The sequence below is a fragment of the Stigmatopora argus genome, chromosome 3, assembly GCF_051989625.1.
Source record: "Stigmatopora argus isolate UIUO_Sarg chromosome 3, RoL_Sarg_1.0, whole genome shotgun sequence".
Taxonomy (NCBI): Eukaryota; Metazoa; Chordata; class Actinopteri; order Syngnathiformes; family Syngnathidae; genus Stigmatopora; species Stigmatopora argus.
The window spans coordinates 13,850,300-13,867,755 of record NC_135389.1 but is presented as its reverse complement, the minus strand read 5'-3'; the positions used below and the strand labels follow the sequence as shown (position 1 = coordinate 13,867,755).

The window sequence follows — 17,456 nt, the reverse complement described above, 5'->3', positions numbered from 1 at the left end:
AAGTGTTTTACCTGGTGCAGGCGTTGTGGAAAGTGGAACAAATGGGCTCTTGCGTGAGGATTCCAATGCAGCGCTTGACCTGCACCAAGCACATTGTACAAGACACTGTAACTGTCAAACACACATGAAACCACACTTGTGTTCGTAAAGGCAATGTGTTTTGAGACAAGGTTGGAAGAACCATGTAGTCAAATATCAACATTAAAGCAATGTTTAGAACAGACATGGGCAAACTACGGCCCGCGGGCCATATACGGCCCGTTAGGCCTTTTAATCCAGCCCGCCGACGTTGTCTAAATTATTATATATATATTTTTTTTTGCGGTCAAAATACAGGAAATCATTGGATGACCTGCATGAGCAATTCGGCCGTCGGTTTTGTGATTTTGGAAAAATTGACAGCTTGTGTCATTTCCTTTCTCACAAGACCCGGAAACGGTTCCACAGGAGTTGCAGTTGGAACTGATTGATCTCCAATGTGACAAGTTCAACTCCCTGAAAGTCTCTGAGCTTTAGGCTTCATTAAGTGCAGCCAAATTTCCAAACATCCAGAAGATGGCACAGAGGATTCTGGTGTTATTTGGCTCTACATGTGTGTGAACAGACATTTAGTCTGATGAAAACCAAGAAAGCACCCCATAAATCCTAGATGAGTGATGAGTATGTTCATACTTTAGTCCTTTTTTTTCTGTTTATGTTTCATATGTACTGTTAACGGATGCAGTTTTTATATGTATTGTATCTTGTGCTGACCCGGCCCGCCTGTCAAATTTTTAAAGTCAATGTGGCCCCCGGGCCGAAAAGTTTGCCCAACCCTGGTTTAGAAAGTCAAAGAAGGAACAGTGAAGAGAGGAGTGCAGGACTGCATCATACCATGAACATGCAGGCGGACAGAAAGTGACAGTGGCAGTGAAGGTGGGAATCCAAGAGATGTAGAGAGCACATGGGTAGGAAACAAAGCTACAGCGGAGTGACAGAGATCACATTGAGAGAAATTTCTAAGAAAGAGGTAACCTAACAGTGTTCAAATGAAACATTTTACTGCTGACGTATGTTTATGAAACACATGACACACCCATCTTTATCCGGGACGTCTCCTCTATGATGAAGAGTCAGTACGTACAGGATGGACATGGATAAGACACTGCAGGTGGGAGAAATTGTGATTCAGTGCATTTTTCATTGTGTTTAGTACATTTTCATAAGTTAACTGCATTGACAACTATATCCAATCTATTTGAACTGAGAGGGCTACCAGTGATCATTGCCTAACTGACAATGAACCAATCATTACAAAATGTCATGTGTTGTTTATTTGAACAATATTGCTTTTAAATGATTAAAAATAAGCACTTCGGACAATTCTTCTGGTAAAACCGCCAAAAACATAAATGCTGTTTTAAAAGGCCTAAAACTATGTGTTTGTACTCTGCTTTACTCCAGCGGGTAAATGTCCGATTTTAAAACGCTAGGATCCTTCTACTACACACCATAACTGGGAAAATTCTTCTTGAATTTTACTTACCTGAAGGCCATGACGATCACAAGGGCCAAGATGCTTCCCTGCAGAAACTTCTGACTTATACACCCTTGATCTGGAAGTGGGCTCTGTCAAAAATGACACAAAAGTTAAATATCTTCCCTTAAATACAAAGCCAATGTCGCATTGGTATCCCAGCAGACCTTGGTTCCAGGTTTGACTGTCTTCTTTTTGAGGGGGCCACTTCCTGTCCTGCTAAAATAACTTCCTGACTGGCTGCAGAGAAAATGGCATGACATGTATGATGAGATCTTAAATCTTAATCAAAAATAATGTACTCAACTCCTGCATTCACCGTTGCATTTCCTACCTGACCGTGCCGCCACTCACGGTGCTCTTCATGCTGTCGAGACGTCGAAGCTTCGCCAATTTTCGGCTCCAGCGCTCCAGTTCGTCTATTCGGGTCTCGAGGTTGTCTGTCAGCTTGCAAAGCTCCTTCACCGCTCCCACGTTCTCCATGAAGATGCGCTCCTTTTCAGGGAGGAAATGATATATGATATGATATTACTGTTTAAGGAAGAAATAGTACATACTACTTCCCACTTGGAGAAGATGTGATTAACACTCCAGCACAAATACGACTATCGGCAGTTTTTTTTGTTACCTTGTTGACAACTAAAAGGTTAGGAATGGTTTCGCCGTTTGCGCACACAACATCTCCCCCCTCCTTGACGGCCTCTGGTAAGATTTGTTGGACCTCTTGAGCAATCACTCCTGGAGGAAAACACGTCGGAAAAATATGGAAGTGAAAACTAAACGTCCAATACTCGTGTAGCAAAGACAGGATTATTAAGATTGTGGATACGATATACAGAAAGTGATGAAATGAGATAAGTCACAATGTTTGTTACCCGTGTCCGCAGTGTTTTCTATGCCGACTGTGGCTGCAAACTCGGGCTTGTATTGATAATGGACCAGCCTCATCTGAGAAATCCGTTTCAAATTGTCTGTGGTGTCCACCTACATGCACATGAAAAAAAAACAACCAAGCAGATGCAGATGGGATGAAAACACAGATGAAATGATTCAAAGAAGGCATGATTCATGCTGACAAGGAAGGAATGACAGATAAACACACACACACAATACACAAACATCCTGACCTCTTGTACATTCTCTTTGGCTCGGATGTCAGACGGATGCACAAGGGAGCCCATGACCTTGACATTACCGTGGACAACAAGGGCTTCGTCAGGCCGGTCTGTATTGATGCCGACTCTCCCGTGATGGTAGACCGAGTCAGGTAACTGGCCTCGTTGCCATAGCACATCTGAGTCACTTTCAAACTGGCCTGGGTTAGATGCCTGTGATCCACAATTGTGGTAGAGGAACAAAAAAGCTGCCGTTGAGTTATTTTACACAAGAAGCTAAGGTCAGTGGACAAAAGAATTGGGACACGCCTCATCATTAAATCTTTTATTTGCGATTTACGATTTATCAAATCATCATGAGATTTAATTCCTCACTCGGACGTGATAGTAACGGTATCACAGTCACACCAAGGAGAAAAATCAAATGGAAGGAATTATTAGAAAATGGCAGGCAGAAAAAAAAGGAGGTGTCCCATTCACAGCTGATAAGATTGCTGTAGGAGGCAGACAGACATGGCTGGACGTTACCCTGACGATGATCCTCTCAGACACATGAGCAGCCACAGTGTGGGTCTGACTGTGGGACTGAGCATGAAGCGCCACAACCAGCATGAAGTACCTACAAACACAAAAATGCATCTCTACCTCAATCTAGTGGAGCCCTTTAGGGAACTGATCTGAATTGCGACGCAGACCTCTGGTCGGGATTTGGTTTGCCTTTCTTTCGCATGTTGTTCGCTGTGGTTTCACTGAAATGGAGCCGCCCCACTGTCACTTTTGTGACCTGCTCTGGGGGCAAGGTCACCCTTTTGGGGAGACAAAAGTCACAGAAACACGAATACGGGATGAATAAAGTAAGTCTGATCTAAAAACGTCCATGATGACAGTTCTTGAGACCCAACTTACAAAACGGGCTTGAAAGGCCTCTTGCTTCGATCCGATTGCGACTGCTCCACACTGATGGACTGGTTCATGGCCTCCACCTTGCGATCCAAAAAAAGGAAAGCAAATCACTAAATAAGTATGATGAGATCTCTTTTGAATGGATGTCCACCATCACCACAGTCCCTCACTTTTACGCCGTTGAGTTTGAGATAGAAACAGTCAATGGGTTGAAGACCATCACTTGTCTTGATGTACTTGGGATCTCCCAGCATCCCAACATACACGGTCACTTGGAAGTGGTTTTTCTTCTGGCAGACAAAAGCGTCATCGGACAAGGAGAAGTTGAAGCCTTTGTCAGCATCAACTCGGTAGGTTGGCATCGGACTAAAGACAAGATTAGATCAGAGGAACGTGTGAAAAGCTCCAGCAACGAAATTGGACATTTTCATTAACTGTAGAATCTCAGGAATCTATTTTACTTCAGTCACTATTCTCTCTCCCTCTTTTATTTCTTGTTTTTAATATGCCCAAATGTCTTTGCAACATCTTTTCCAGGTGATGTCCACGACTTAAGTGCTGCTAAGATCATTTCTACTTATTCGTCGCCATTTCCGCCATTGCAAAAGTGGTGTCTGTCAGAGTATGTGTGCTCTAATTTCTTCCTTCACGCTCCTCCTCCCTCTTCACGATGTCTTTCTTAATCGAAACCCTGGGTTGGAGCACTCCCCCGCTCGGCTCACCTCTGAGGAATTTATAGAACTCTGCGGTTCAGCTATGCCAATTCTGTAGTTGAATTATCTTCTCAAACAATGATCCCTCCTTTCCATTTTTGGCTCCTAGTGCTTTCAGTATTATTTTCCCCTCCAAATAATGATTTGGCAGCATGAATTTCACCCACAGCTCTTTGCCATTTGCGTCATAAAGTGCCGTCCACTTGTTCTGCTGGTGAGGTTGCCACTTAATGCACTGATAGTTTGGGTCCATGTATCCATTTTCTGCATCCTGCATCAAACCTGTAATAAAACCAAACAATATCAATCTCAATATTAATGCATAAGACAACTGTATAATGTCCAAACTGTACTGTTTTGCTCTGTAGGTAGAAGAGGCGAGAAGAAAGGAAAGATGCCTGCCTACCTGGTTCTTGTTTGATGATACCTGTGAGGATTTGGGAATTGAGAGTGCTGTTGGGTGACTCAGAATGCTTCCTCTTTTTGGCCTGGTGAACAGGAATTACGCTGTTGAAAGAAAATGGAGGAAAACATGACACGATTACCCGCAGCCCCAAAGAAGCAGGAGAGTTTGCCAAAAAAAGAATAGCATCTTCACTTACTCCTGCCCCTGCGGATGCTGGAGCAGTTGGTGAAGCATTTGCGTCTGTTGGAGGTCTCCACCCGCACTTGTGGCTGGACCAATGGGATACTGTGATATTATTGACTCAGGCTTCAGGTACATGTCCCGGTGCATGCCGGGATAGTGGCCGTGCGGGGGAAGAGGTGGCGTAGGAGTCATGTGACACATGTTTTCCGGTGTCATGGTTCTGATCATGTGAGGGTCTAAAATAGACATTGGCATGTTTACGCAATCATAATTAAGAAACTAGTACTCACTTTGCTTCTACGATAAAACAATACATTCTAAGAAGAAGTGTTGAATTATTTGCTGATCGATATTCATCTTGTCGTCTGTAGTCTTGTTTTCAATCCCATAAAATGATAAGTGACGACATCATATTGATTTCAGTGTTACCCCAATGCACTTTATTATTGTCCTCACTTTTAGTGATTCGGAATGAAAAACATCGATTGTACTTTTTGGTTTCATCTGCAATTTCCAGAACACCAACTGTGCACTGTATACAACATTTAGTACAAGTGTTCAATATACACATACTTACCATTCACCTGTTGAGGAGAATATGGCTCTGAGCTGGAGTCTGGCGGAGACTCGGGAAGAGTTCTAAAATAGCAAAGAAAAATTTTTTAGATTAATTTGGATGTAGTAGATTAAACAGTGTTTTTTTAAAGTGGTTCTTCAAAATAGATCACAGCGATATTTCATTCATTTTTTAACCGCTTATCCTCACACCTAGGGGCAATTTAGAATGTTCAGCCAGCCTATCCTGCATGTTTTTGGGATGTGGGAGGAAACTAGAGTACCCGGAGAAAAAACACACAAGCCCCGAAGAACATGCAAACTCCACACAGTGATGACCGACCCGGGATCGAATCCTCGACCCCAGAACTGCGAGGCCGATGCTCTGGCCACTTGCCTGCCGGGCCACGACGGCGATATTTTTTCCGACTGGGAAATTCTGGCAGTGAACACCATCTCAAACTGGGAGATGCTGGCAGTTAAATGCTGTTCAAATGGATTGGAACTCTATCTCGCTCAAATAAAATGTAAAAAATACTTTAAAATAAACCCTAAACTACAATACACTCACCCAGGAGCGTAGTGGCCTCTGTGCTCGGGTTTGACGTGGGCCTGCTGCTGGTGCTGTCCCAGGCAGGGGTAGCTGTGGCGCAGGCTCAAAGATGGACCAGCAGGGTACGCGTTGGGGCAGTTTGGGGGTACGGGTGGAGGTGCTCCTTGGCGGAGGGGAATCGGAGGGCTCACGCCACACGCCAACCCCCCAGTGGAGGACACTCCCGCCTGTGGAGATGAGTAATTTGGTCCTGGGGTGCTGTGGACCTCTGAGAAACAGCTGGGAGACCAAAGAGGAAAAAGGGGGTATTAGCCTTATCAGAGAAAACAAATTCCTTTGTAACGACATGATCTGCATGGCCAGCTTGTGTTGTTTTGACGTTGCTGCGCTGGCGTTCAGTCCCTACTGACATGTCAGTGCTATCGTCCTCCTTGCTGATGTACTCTTCCAGGATACTGGTGTCGATGTTGGCTGTATCCAGAGAACTGGTAATATCATGGCCTGGAGAAAAGGGGATGGGGGTCACAGACAGGAGATAGAGAGCATCTGGGAATTAGTAAAAGGAATCTTTTAGCAAATGTGCACACTACCACATGGCATCCAGTTTCAAGACAATCTTACTGCGTGTCGTAATAAGCAGTTTGTATCTTTTTTCTTCTTCTCCTTATCGCAACTAACTTAATTATGCCATGACATTTTCCATGTACTGTATTTCAGAAAAAGGATAAACACCAACAGCAAAATCTATGATTTGCTTACTGGAAAAGAGGAGTTTACTTTCCGTCAAAGTATTTTAGTGCAAGTCTCCCCTCCTCATTTACAGCAAACAGTTAATCTTAGAAAATAGTTTTAACACATTGAAACATTTCAAAATATGTTTCACATTATAGAGATGTCTAGACATTCCCAATCGGTGTGCTGTGGGAGATCACTGGGTGCAATGATCTATTAGTGCCTATGACAGTTAGTGACAAGCAGAGCAACAATTAAATGAATGAATTGAGACTTGACCATGTTGTTATTTTGAGTTTATTATTTTTTTTAATCATGATTCCTTGTGGAGTGGGGAGAGATTTTTCAAATGTAAAATGCCTCAATGAAGGTTGGAAAGCCAATCATGCCGTTTTTCTTGAGCGTGGGGCCTTTCTTTTTCACCCTTTGTGAGCCAAAGCCTCTCAAATCCTCAGCACATGACCTCCCCAATAGCTTTGTTTGTGCATGCAAAAATGGGCACAACATCGAATACCCACACAAAGACATGAGGAAAAATGTGGAAGCGGCTCTACTAAGCAGGCACACACAGGGTTGCGTCTGTACAATTTGTAAAACTGCTACTTAATCTATTTTAATTATCCTGGGATGTGTATAAGCAAATAGAGGAATTCAGCATTAGCACTGTAATTAATCAAACGTGAAACAAACGAAAAAACTGACATTGTGATGGCTAATGATGTGTCTGTTAATAATGGGTCTGACGGGCAGACTCACTTTGCTGATAGGCTCTCCCAAAGCAGCAAACACTTGAAGCTCATGAAAAATTAGATATAGTGATTCAATTAACCATTGAGCTTAATTCTTAAATGCTAAATGTGCTGTATCCATATGGGCAATACTATCTGTGACTAGCTGTGCAGTTACTTGAAACAGATGAATGCCAAATTATGCAGTATCAACATACAACATTATTCTCCGCGTTGTACGTCTGTATGTGCGTAAGTGCACCTCCATCAGAGAGTTAGTTTTCTTACAGGATATTGATGACATTTAATTTGTTCTGTAATTTATAGATACAGTAATAATTGTGGAAGGATAAGGTGAATTAGAGTACATATGTAGGTCAAAATGGAGTGGAAGAACCTACACGAGCAAACAATCTCAAGTGCATTTTTGTTTGAATTCAGGTAGAAATTGATTGGAATTCATGAGTCATTTGGAAAAAAATCCCCAATTTCCACCTTCTGCCCTATGCAAACATATTTCTCCTAACTGGAAACAACAATGAAAATAAAAGTAATGATGCCACAGCAAAGTTCAAACCACCACATAAAGTATTCAAGGCAGAAACCAGGCCCCACGTTCTTAACTAGATTAGGGTCTCTCTGAATTTTATTGTGTCACATCAATCTTCACATTGCAATGTCAGGCCCTCTGGAACCTTTACCATGTTTACACTTTAGTCGCTGGATAGAAGCAGATGGTAAATGTCTCCCAATGCGTGCCAGTGCAGCTGCCGAAAAGCAAGGACGGTTCCCCTGAAATAAGATCCAGATGTGCACCCCACCCACAACAGCCGTAAATCTAAACTGGCAGGTCTGATAACGAAATGCTACAGGGAGAAGGGAGGCTCGATAGATGACGGGTCGGGAGAAGGGGGGCAAGGCGGACAAAATCTACAGTATGTTAGACATCCTAGTGTAGAATGAAAGAAAAAATCAACAAAACTATATAACAACGTAAGGAGTTTGTGATGTCAAAGACCTCAAGTCCAGCGTGCAAGCATAAGATTAACAAAATGGCTCTAAAGATTGTTGTTAAACTGCAAAACACTCATCCAGTGGTGAAAAAAAGGAGAAATTGGCAAGGCATCCAAATTGATAAAGCATTGCTTGACTTGGATTCTGTTCCATGAGAATATATTGTAATATTGTAAAATCCTTTTTCTCCAACTCCAGCAACATGGCTGGGAAAGAACTCAAATTTATCCCCATCCTGTAATTGACCTTTTCCACACGTAATAGGAAACATTTCTAGGAATAATTTCTCATGTTTTGAAAAATGTAGTTACTGTACCAAATAAAAACCATTTTTCTACACTCCAATACACAAAACATTGATAAAAAAAAGAAAACTACGAGAAAATGTGGTTCTAATTCTACCAGCGATGTATAGTGACAGCCAGAAGAAGTAATTGCTCTTCCAGTAGATGGCAGAAGGTATAACAAACTTGCATTTCCGCCTCTTATCACAAAAATAAACTGAAAGAAAACCATGGCCGACTTCCATTGAGGCAGCTGTAAAAACGATATGTCCATAAACTTAGATGAGATCATCATTAATTCCGTATGAAGTGTACTTCCCGTGACCTTTTTGTAAGAGGTGTTGTGATTTTTCAAAGGTAAAACATGTGGCTTGGCGCAATAAAAAATGGGAAATACTGATTTCCACCTCCATCACGCAGATAGTCAAGTTTAAAAGATGTCATGGTGGACACAAGTTTATCTGAGTTCAGTCCAGCTGTGTCCAGCAGAAACAGTGGAATCATTGTCAGAATCAGGCTGGTCTTTTCACAGATGCTTTGGGGGTTTGATTGTATATGTGGGTAAATGTGTGTGTGTGTGTTGGGGTAGTTTTTCAAAATCAGGCTGTCAGCAGAACATGAATCTAGAATACACTCAATCAAAAAGAAGCACGTGCATGACTGGCAATTAGATCACAGGTGCACATTCAATTGCCATTTTTTAGTACTATATTTTGCTTAAGCTCTCAAGGAGAATGGCCCTGAAGTCATATAATTTGGAATGGAATTTGGACATTTAAATTGCTACCACTTACGATAAAAGCACTCAAGAAGTCAGTTCAACGAGCATAAAAGGGTTAATATTTGTTGTATCTTTGACTTTAAAACTTTCGTGTTGTTTGCAGTTGCTAATACCTTGACATTTCCACAATAACGTCTTTAAACACCACACACATTCAACTCGTATGACTACTGAATTAGTGGATGCAAACCTTTACAACAGCAAAAAGATTTCAGATCATGCCACTTATTAACAGAGATCCACAATAAATTCCTACCGCACTAAGTTCAATATCTACTTGTTTAAGGTTTACTATTTCCAGGTTTACTAAATCATACATTTGAATGTCCTCCCCAATACCAACATTCAGATTTTTTTTCCATCTGAAGAGTCTTATTATCTTTTACACATTTTTGAATATACATTGGTCAAGGATAGAAAATTGATTCTCCATAGTCACAGTGCTCTCCAATACAAAGGGAGTCTTTCTAACAGCTATGATTGTACACATATGCACACAATGGACAAGATAAAGCCCCTCAATCAAAGTACCTGCGCGTAGCCAAAGCATGTTGATGTCCTTGAGATGGAAACACCTTGAAAAAGACGAGAAAAGCAATTCCACTCTATTTTTTTACATGTTTCACCAGTGGCACTGGGCGACCTTCTACTGCAGACCTGAGAGTCACACATCAACTCAGTGAGTGTGTATGTGTGAGGCTGCGTGTGCGTGCCTATGCGCAAAACATAGGTTGTGTAGGTGCGTGCGTGTGAATGGCTCGGGGTGTTATAATGAGGATTATTTCCCAGTCATGAGAAAGGGCTGTACCAGGCTACCACACACAGCCCTCGTCGCTCACAAGCACTGGTCGCACTGGTGGACCGGGCTCAGGAGATTAGAGTAGTGACAGGGCTGGGAGCACGACACGCAGCAAGATTTAAAAGAAATTAGACGGCCAGTTTCAGGGCTAGAGGGATTGGCTGGAGAAAGACAAAAGACAGAAAAATGACGGGGAGCAAATAGAGAGATGCTTGGTTGGACGACGATATAAAACTACGTTGTTCCTGATGTTTTTAACATTTAAAAAATCCACTAAAAAGTACTAGTTGGTGTTCACTGTTAAACAGAAATACACACACTGAATTATCAACACTTTTAGCAGGATTGTGCAGGAAATAGTGAACTTGAGGCAGCAGTCAAAGTAGAAGCATTCAGTTTAACTGTGGATTTGGATGAAACATTTCCACCTTTTACTTTCAAGTTTTCAGATAAGGCCTGGTTACATTTTCCCCAAATGTGGTGAAAATATATATTCATTTTTGTGTGGAAGGTAGGTGTGTCAGAACAGGTTGTGACTGATTAGAAAATGCAACTTTTGTCCCGCTTTAGTTCCATTTTCCCTCTATGCTTTAATACCGGTCCTCATGATAAAGAACTGCAGAAATGTTCAAATTTAATTAAAAACAAAAAAAAGAAACTAAATACTAATAAAGTGCTGAGACAAGGAACACCTGAACAAGACACAAGTGGCTCAGGGAAACTAACTGAGTGAGACAAAAGGAGCGGGGCTGACATTGTACTGAGACTAAACCATATAGTATGCTTAATTTGAAAAACACAGTATAAAACTAAGTGACCACAAAGAAAATGAAAGGACTTGTGTTCATGCTAAAAGTCTGAACACTCCCATACTACTACTATAAATGTAGTTGAGGATGATTGCTGGCTCTAATGGTGAAGGTGAAGCACGACAATGAGAAGTCATACACACTTGTGAGCGCCTCACGCCTGGCTGCTCTCAAACAATACATTCCTCTCAAAGCAAATCACCTTCGGACCTGTAAATCAAAAATAGGGTGGCTGTTGTATACGGCATTCAGGGAGCTTTTCCAAAAGGGCCTTCTGGAAGCATGATTCACTAACTTGTTGGGAGTATCAGGGGTCTCAATAGGAATTCTGATATAGAGACATGAGTAATGAACTGTGCTTCTTTTGCCACAAGGGAATAAAGAATAAGACTGTGATATACCCACCACTCTACCTGTCAGTGCTTATTGGACTCCTACTTAATCAATTGACCTCAAGTGAAACAGTATCTCTACCATGACAATGGTGTTGAGAGAATGTATTTTTTTCTCCACCAACTGTCAAGCATTTCATTCAAAAAATTGGCACATTCCTGATTCTGGGCGGAGGCATGAATGGATGGATGAGGACTTGGTAGAAGTATTAATTGTGCTCACTACTCTGATGTCCTATTTGCAACTATCACACAAATTTCCTAGTTTTCCTCTAATCTTATTCACTCAATGTCACTCAAAAATATATGGATACTATATTTTCATGTTCCCTGTTTTTTTTTCAAATTGATATTGACATCCCCTATTATATAGTGAAAATACCAGTATTGTACAGTATTGTATCTGACTCTTGAGTAAATCAATCATCTGAAATCTACGATTTTAAACAACTCCATATACACATACTTTTCTCAAAACAGATATGCAACTAAACTGAATGACATAACTTAAATGAAATTGTGTTACATTAAAGGTGCAGCATAAGTTAGCCATCAAAAGCACTGCTTGATAGTGTCATAGAGACTTCTGTGACACTTTACAAGAGACACAATGTTATTTTTCCAATCAATTGTTCAGTTGACTTAGGAGGGATGGTCACTTAAGATGAATCAACACAGCAGCAATAACTGTCACTAACCTTTTTGTGCGTATGTGTGTGAGCAACTGTTTATTGTCTGAGTCAGAGATGAGAAGGTCAAGTTATGGTAGTAGTACTGTGGTTGTGCGGTGTGTCTGTGTGTGTGTGTGGTGAGGGGGCAGTGGGAATTCGTTTGGCTTTCTTCCAACGGGCGAGTCTCTCAGCACTGTGAGTCTGCTCTGTCTCACCTCCTCACCCTGTCTGCTCACTGTTACTCTAATGGAGTCTTCTGAGGAGAAACACACCGATCTCACCTCATTGTGTTTTAACAACCATCACGGCTATGCCAGGAATGTAGGCTGTGCATTAGTGTGATGTATACATATTTTGGTAATCCTATTAAAACATAGCTTACGAGTGAGATCCATCACTGTGATGGTTGATTATGCTCCTGAATAATAATGGTCAAAACAATCAGCAGGACAAAAATCTGAAAATATGCTACATTGAAATGTATGTATATATATATATATATATATATATACATATATATATATATATATATATATATATATATATATATATATATATATATATATATATATATACACACACATACATGGATCTTCCATGTTGTGCATTTGAACATCTTCATTTTGTTAAAGTAGAATTACAATTTTAATTCATAAAGCCAAACAACAATACTGCATGGACCTATGTGCGAACTCCATAGGAATGCTTTAGTGCATCTTGGTTAAGCTCAATGACATAATCACCCCAGTATTACTTTTCTTCACAAAATTTCACCCTAATGTCTATTGAGAAGCAGGGTCATCACCTGTCATTGAAATTGACATTAGTTATAGAAGGTTATTTCATGTAAATATTGAATTCCATAAAACTTAATCCAAGAAAAATATCAAAGGCTTGCTATTTTACAGTTTTTATCTTAAAAATCATCAAAGACATCTGACACAGTGCAGCTCAAAGCATAAAAAACAAGCACCTATTTACTTTTCATGGCCAAGCTGACATTTTAGCACAAGTGAGTGTTGCTGACATAAAGCCAGAGAGAGAACATCTCTCTTACTCCCAAAGCAAGAATGTAAACACCCTAAATTCCTGCCAAAATGGCACAGAATCGCTGACAGTCCAGGATGGTTGTATACTATAACAACGTGTTAAGTACAAAATTTGCACAGTTAATTGATTATCCCCAGTCTTTATGTGCACTTGAAATCTGCGAGACATTTGACATTGATCTCAAATTGATAAGTTGTGATTTCATCTACGCATATAAGTATATATTAATTTCCCAAACCAATCACGAGGGTCATGGGGGGTGCTGGAGCCTATCCCAGGCAACAATAGGCAATAGGCGGAGGACACGCTGAATTGCATGCCAGCCAATCGCGACCATTCACGTTCTCACTCAGCCTTTTGGACAATTTTGAGTGTTCAACCCAGCCCCCAAGCATGTTTTAGCGATGTGGGAGGAAACCGGAGTATACCTGGGGAAAGAATATTGCAGGTACAGGAAGCTGGGAACCCACGAGGGCTTGAATCCTCCAAAATTGCCAGGCGGACGTACTAACTATTCGACTTATACCCACACACATACTACATACAGTATAGTATATGTTTGCAAGTATTTAAATACGCACCACATTGTCAGGTGGACGTACTAACTATTGTACTTATACCCACACATATACTACATTCAGTATAGTATATGTTTGCAAGTATTTAAATACGCCCCCATTAAATATCCAAACTACTCATCCATCTCCCAAATTTCTGCGCCCCACAGTGCCTTTGCAAAACAGAACATTTTTCTTCTTCACCTGACTTCCAACACTCAAGCACCCCCCAACCCCTCCAAAAAAGGCTTTAACCTCATCTGCTACCCATCACTAGCACTTCTGCAGCTGTACCCTTTAACCCTACATCTTGCTTGCATTTGGAGTTAAAAGGATGGATAACAATAAAGTCAGTTGCTTAACCAGACAGGTACATGGGTCATCTTTAACAAGTAGAAAACTCCATTTCTGGACAAATTGTGTGGAGAGGCTTTGTTCTCCAATGGGTCCCCTCCTATTAATTTTTAGGCATTTTTTTTAGGCTACTTCTTTGTTAACTCTACCATTGACGGCATTACACGTCCAATCCATTTTGACTGGGCTGACTTGTGACGAATCACTCACTGCCAGCCTTTAATGGAAAAGGATGACCATTCAGAATCAGTCCTCCCAGTTTTAATGATTTGGACGTCTGCCGTTGTCATTGGCAGACAACAAGTTCACATATAACATAAATTGTTTATATTTATTGCGTATTTATATAGAAGATTGCGAGGAAGAGAGACATCTTACCTTCAAAAAATCTTTGTAAGGCTTCAGTTTCATCTACCACGTCCATCCTAGCGGGTCCCACATAAAAAATCCATTAAATATCCCCCCTACTCCGAACGACAGTTATTCGGAAGGGGGAAACTTTCACGGGCGCATAACAAAACACAGTCGTTTGACTGCAAAAAAAGATGTATGATGTATCCAATCTTGCATGCGGAGAGCGTCTTTCTCGCGTTCGATTGCGCGAAATGACAAGTCGCAACTCAGGATTGCCTTCTCAAACAATTCGACAAGTTTTGTGGAGAAGCATTTTCCTAATTCAGGCAGGCCCTGCAAGCCATTGCCAACAAGTCGTGGTGTAAAAAAAGAGCGGCGTTTGTGCGTGAAATCTGTCAAAGGATGCGCGTTAAAGGTTATCCAACGCGTGGAAAGTTGGATTCTTCCCCGCCTTGTGCCGATCCCTCTCGGCCAGGATGTGCGCAATGGGCAAGCAAGGGGTCGGAGGAGAAGAGCTGAGCAGGTGAGGGATGGGCTGCATGCTCATCTATGGATGCAATTGGAACCACTGGAGCAGGATAAATGCACCATTTTGCATTTGATTCTATTTAAAAAAAAGTTTCACTATACTACAGTGTCGAAAAAAATAGTATTAAACTTTCAAGGTTTCAAGATTTGGATTCAAGCATTTTACATTTACAAAATAAGCGTGTCGGCCTCACAGCTCTGGGGTCCTGGGTTCAAATCCAGGTCACATCCACCTGTGTGGAGTTTGCATGTTCTCCCTGGGCCTGCGTGGGTTTCCTCCAGGTACTCCGGTTTCCTCCCACATTCCAAAAACATGCATGGTAGGCTGACTGAACACTCTAAATTGCCCCTAGGTATGGGTGTGAGTGTGCATGGTTGTCCGTCTCCTCGTGTCCTGCGATCGGCTGGCCACCGATTCAGGGTGTCCCCCGCCTCTGGCCCGGAGACAGCTAGGATTGGCTCCAGCGCCCCCGCGACCCTAATGAGGATGACGCGGTTCAGAAAATGAGATGAGATGGGACATCATAAAATACAGTTGAATATATACTTTAAACGGCTACAAAAACATTTTTCAGGGTGTCTGACATCCTCTTTTATGGCATTTCAAATGTATGTTTAGGATGGTAAACACCTCTCAAGCAGCATCCACTGAACCAAGTGAGGATAAGTAGTTATCAAAAATGATTAAATAGTGAGACACTTATCTATGGGGTCACTGTTTTCTCAAAAATAAATGTATCAAATGGTTTAACAAGGTGCAAATTTAGAGCCTAGCATGCATGTTTGTGGGATGTGGGGGGAAACAGGAGTACTCAAAGAAAACCTACGCAGGCACAGGAACAAGCTGCAAACTGCAAACTCCACACAGCAAGGTCAGAATCCATCAGGGATTGAACCCTCGATTTCAAAATTGTGAGGCAGATGTGCTAACCACTGGATCACTGTGCCACTTTTTTTTAAAGTTCCCATCTTTGTCGATTACTTATATAGTGTTTGGGTGTGACGTAGTACCACGTTGGTGACCCCTATTGAAGACAAACAAGTATTTAAACTCCCAAACCACCCCATTCCCAATTAGTTTCCCTTTCCCGATTTATATAGCTAACTTTTGACACAAACATCCAAATATGTTGTCATTCTTTGAAAAACATTTCAATCGAAAAGTTCTTAGTTGAATAATGCATTTCATACTAATCCTATAAACCACTTGACTTGGGTTTAACTGTGTAAATCTTTCGAACCAAACATCCTTACATCATATCTGGAGGAGGGAGCGCGTGTACTAAACTTTATACTGTCACTACAAATTACGTTTCACTTGGAAAAATGCATTGAATTTACTGCCGATAAGACAAGTTTTCTATTAAAAAGCATACAACATCATTCTTTTGGTATAGTGTGATGATTGAAAACACATCTGCAGAGCCTCCACATCTTACATCAACAGGAGTGTTTTCCGTTAGGAGGGGAGGACTTGAGCCAATGATCCATTTCTCTCCCTCTTATCAGCTTCACCCCCACCCCCATAACAATGCCACTGTGTGCAGCCCCCGCAGCATGGGCGCCCACCTCCCCTTTGCCACATGTGAGATGTTGTTGTGTTGTCTTGTCCCCCCACAGCTGGACCATCTCCCTCTTCACCCCCTTCACCCCCTGTGCTTTTCCTCCATTCAAGACAAACAACGCCTCCCTTCTTGAGGCCACACTACGTAGATTGTTTGAGAGGACAAGCGAGACAGAGAGCCAGATAGATGCTGAGGGGGGACAATGAAACAGCTGGCTATGTTAAGGCAGTTCATTTTACTATTCTATATACGTAGCTCGCTCTTCCAATAGTGTACGGTTTATCAGCGTACATGCGTGCTTACAAGACGGTAAAATGGTTTTACTGTCATCACCACGATATTTGATCAAACAAGATGTTTTGATCATTTTGTGATTATTCTGACTATTTCTTTTCTGTCATAGTGAAATAACAATACTAGGTAGAAGAAAAAAATGACCAGGAATGGTAAACACATTTGTTAAAAAGTAAAAAGTCAGCCAATTAGTGAAATTATGTTTTTGTGTTTTACCAGGTATACTCAGAAAATGCTACCATGGCCAAATTACGAAATTTAAGGTTTTAATGGATTAAATACCTACAAAATAACCTTACAAACAATAAAAACTGAGAAAAAAACACAATTTCAAACTTAACTAGGGAGGACGAAAATTGTCGGAGACGGCACACCGACAAAAAGGCAAACATAACAATACACAGAAAATACTCGCGTGCCGACGCACATAAATACGGGGTTGAAATACACAGACTGGGGTTGATGACAAAAACAAACACCTGGGTCACACAAGGGAAGGAGAGCCAGAAAAGACACATTAGGTGACACTCATGAAAAATCACGTGGACAGGACATACAAGGAAAAAACACCCAACCACAATCCCCAACAAAATATGACAA

At 41.4% G+C, this 17,456-nt stretch overlaps 1 protein-coding gene across 7 annotated transcripts in view; it reads right to left on the bottom strand.

The window, feature by feature from the left end:
* myrf (myelin regulatory factor) overlaps positions 1 to 17,456 on the bottom strand; it is a 59,287-nt gene that overhangs the window by 3,209 nt on the left and 38,622 nt on the right. For 2 of the 7 annotated variants that reach the window (XM_077595623.1, XM_077595622.1), the window contains exons 3-21: positions 6,355 to 6,445; positions 5,963 to 6,223; positions 5,414 to 5,475; positions 4,850 to 5,072; positions 4,654 to 4,754; positions 4,415 to 4,529; positions 3,705 to 3,900; positions 3,538 to 3,623; positions 3,327 to 3,437; positions 3,145 to 3,250; positions 2,644 to 2,844; positions 2,392 to 2,500; positions 2,145 to 2,254; positions 1,851 to 2,011; positions 1,684 to 1,756; positions 1,526 to 1,608; positions 1,076 to 1,144; positions 874 to 960; positions 12 to 79 (exon numbers count right to left, since the gene is read on the bottom strand). In XM_077595623.1, the coding sequence (XP_077451749.1) occupies positions 12 to 79; positions 874 to 960; positions 1,076 to 1,144; positions 1,526 to 1,608; positions 1,684 to 1,756; positions 1,851 to 2,011; positions 2,145 to 2,254; positions 2,392 to 2,500; positions 2,644 to 2,844; positions 3,145 to 3,250; positions 3,327 to 3,437; positions 3,538 to 3,623; positions 3,705 to 3,900; positions 4,415 to 4,529; positions 4,654 to 4,754; positions 4,850 to 5,072; positions 5,414 to 5,475; positions 5,963 to 6,223; positions 6,355 to 6,445 (2,313 nt within the window). Of the gene's footprint in view, positions 1 to 11; positions 80 to 873; positions 961 to 1,075; positions 1,145 to 1,525; positions 1,609 to 1,683; positions 1,757 to 1,850; positions 2,012 to 2,144; positions 2,255 to 2,391; positions 2,501 to 2,643; positions 2,845 to 3,144; positions 3,251 to 3,326; positions 3,438 to 3,537; positions 3,624 to 3,704; positions 3,901 to 4,414; positions 4,530 to 4,653; positions 4,755 to 4,849; positions 5,073 to 5,413; positions 5,476 to 5,962; positions 6,224 to 6,354; positions 6,446 to 10,014; positions 10,249 to 14,493; positions 14,989 to 17,456 lie in introns of those variants that run through there. The other 5 variants (XM_077595624.1, XM_077595625.1, XM_077595626.1 and 2 more) reach the window with 5 other exon arrangements.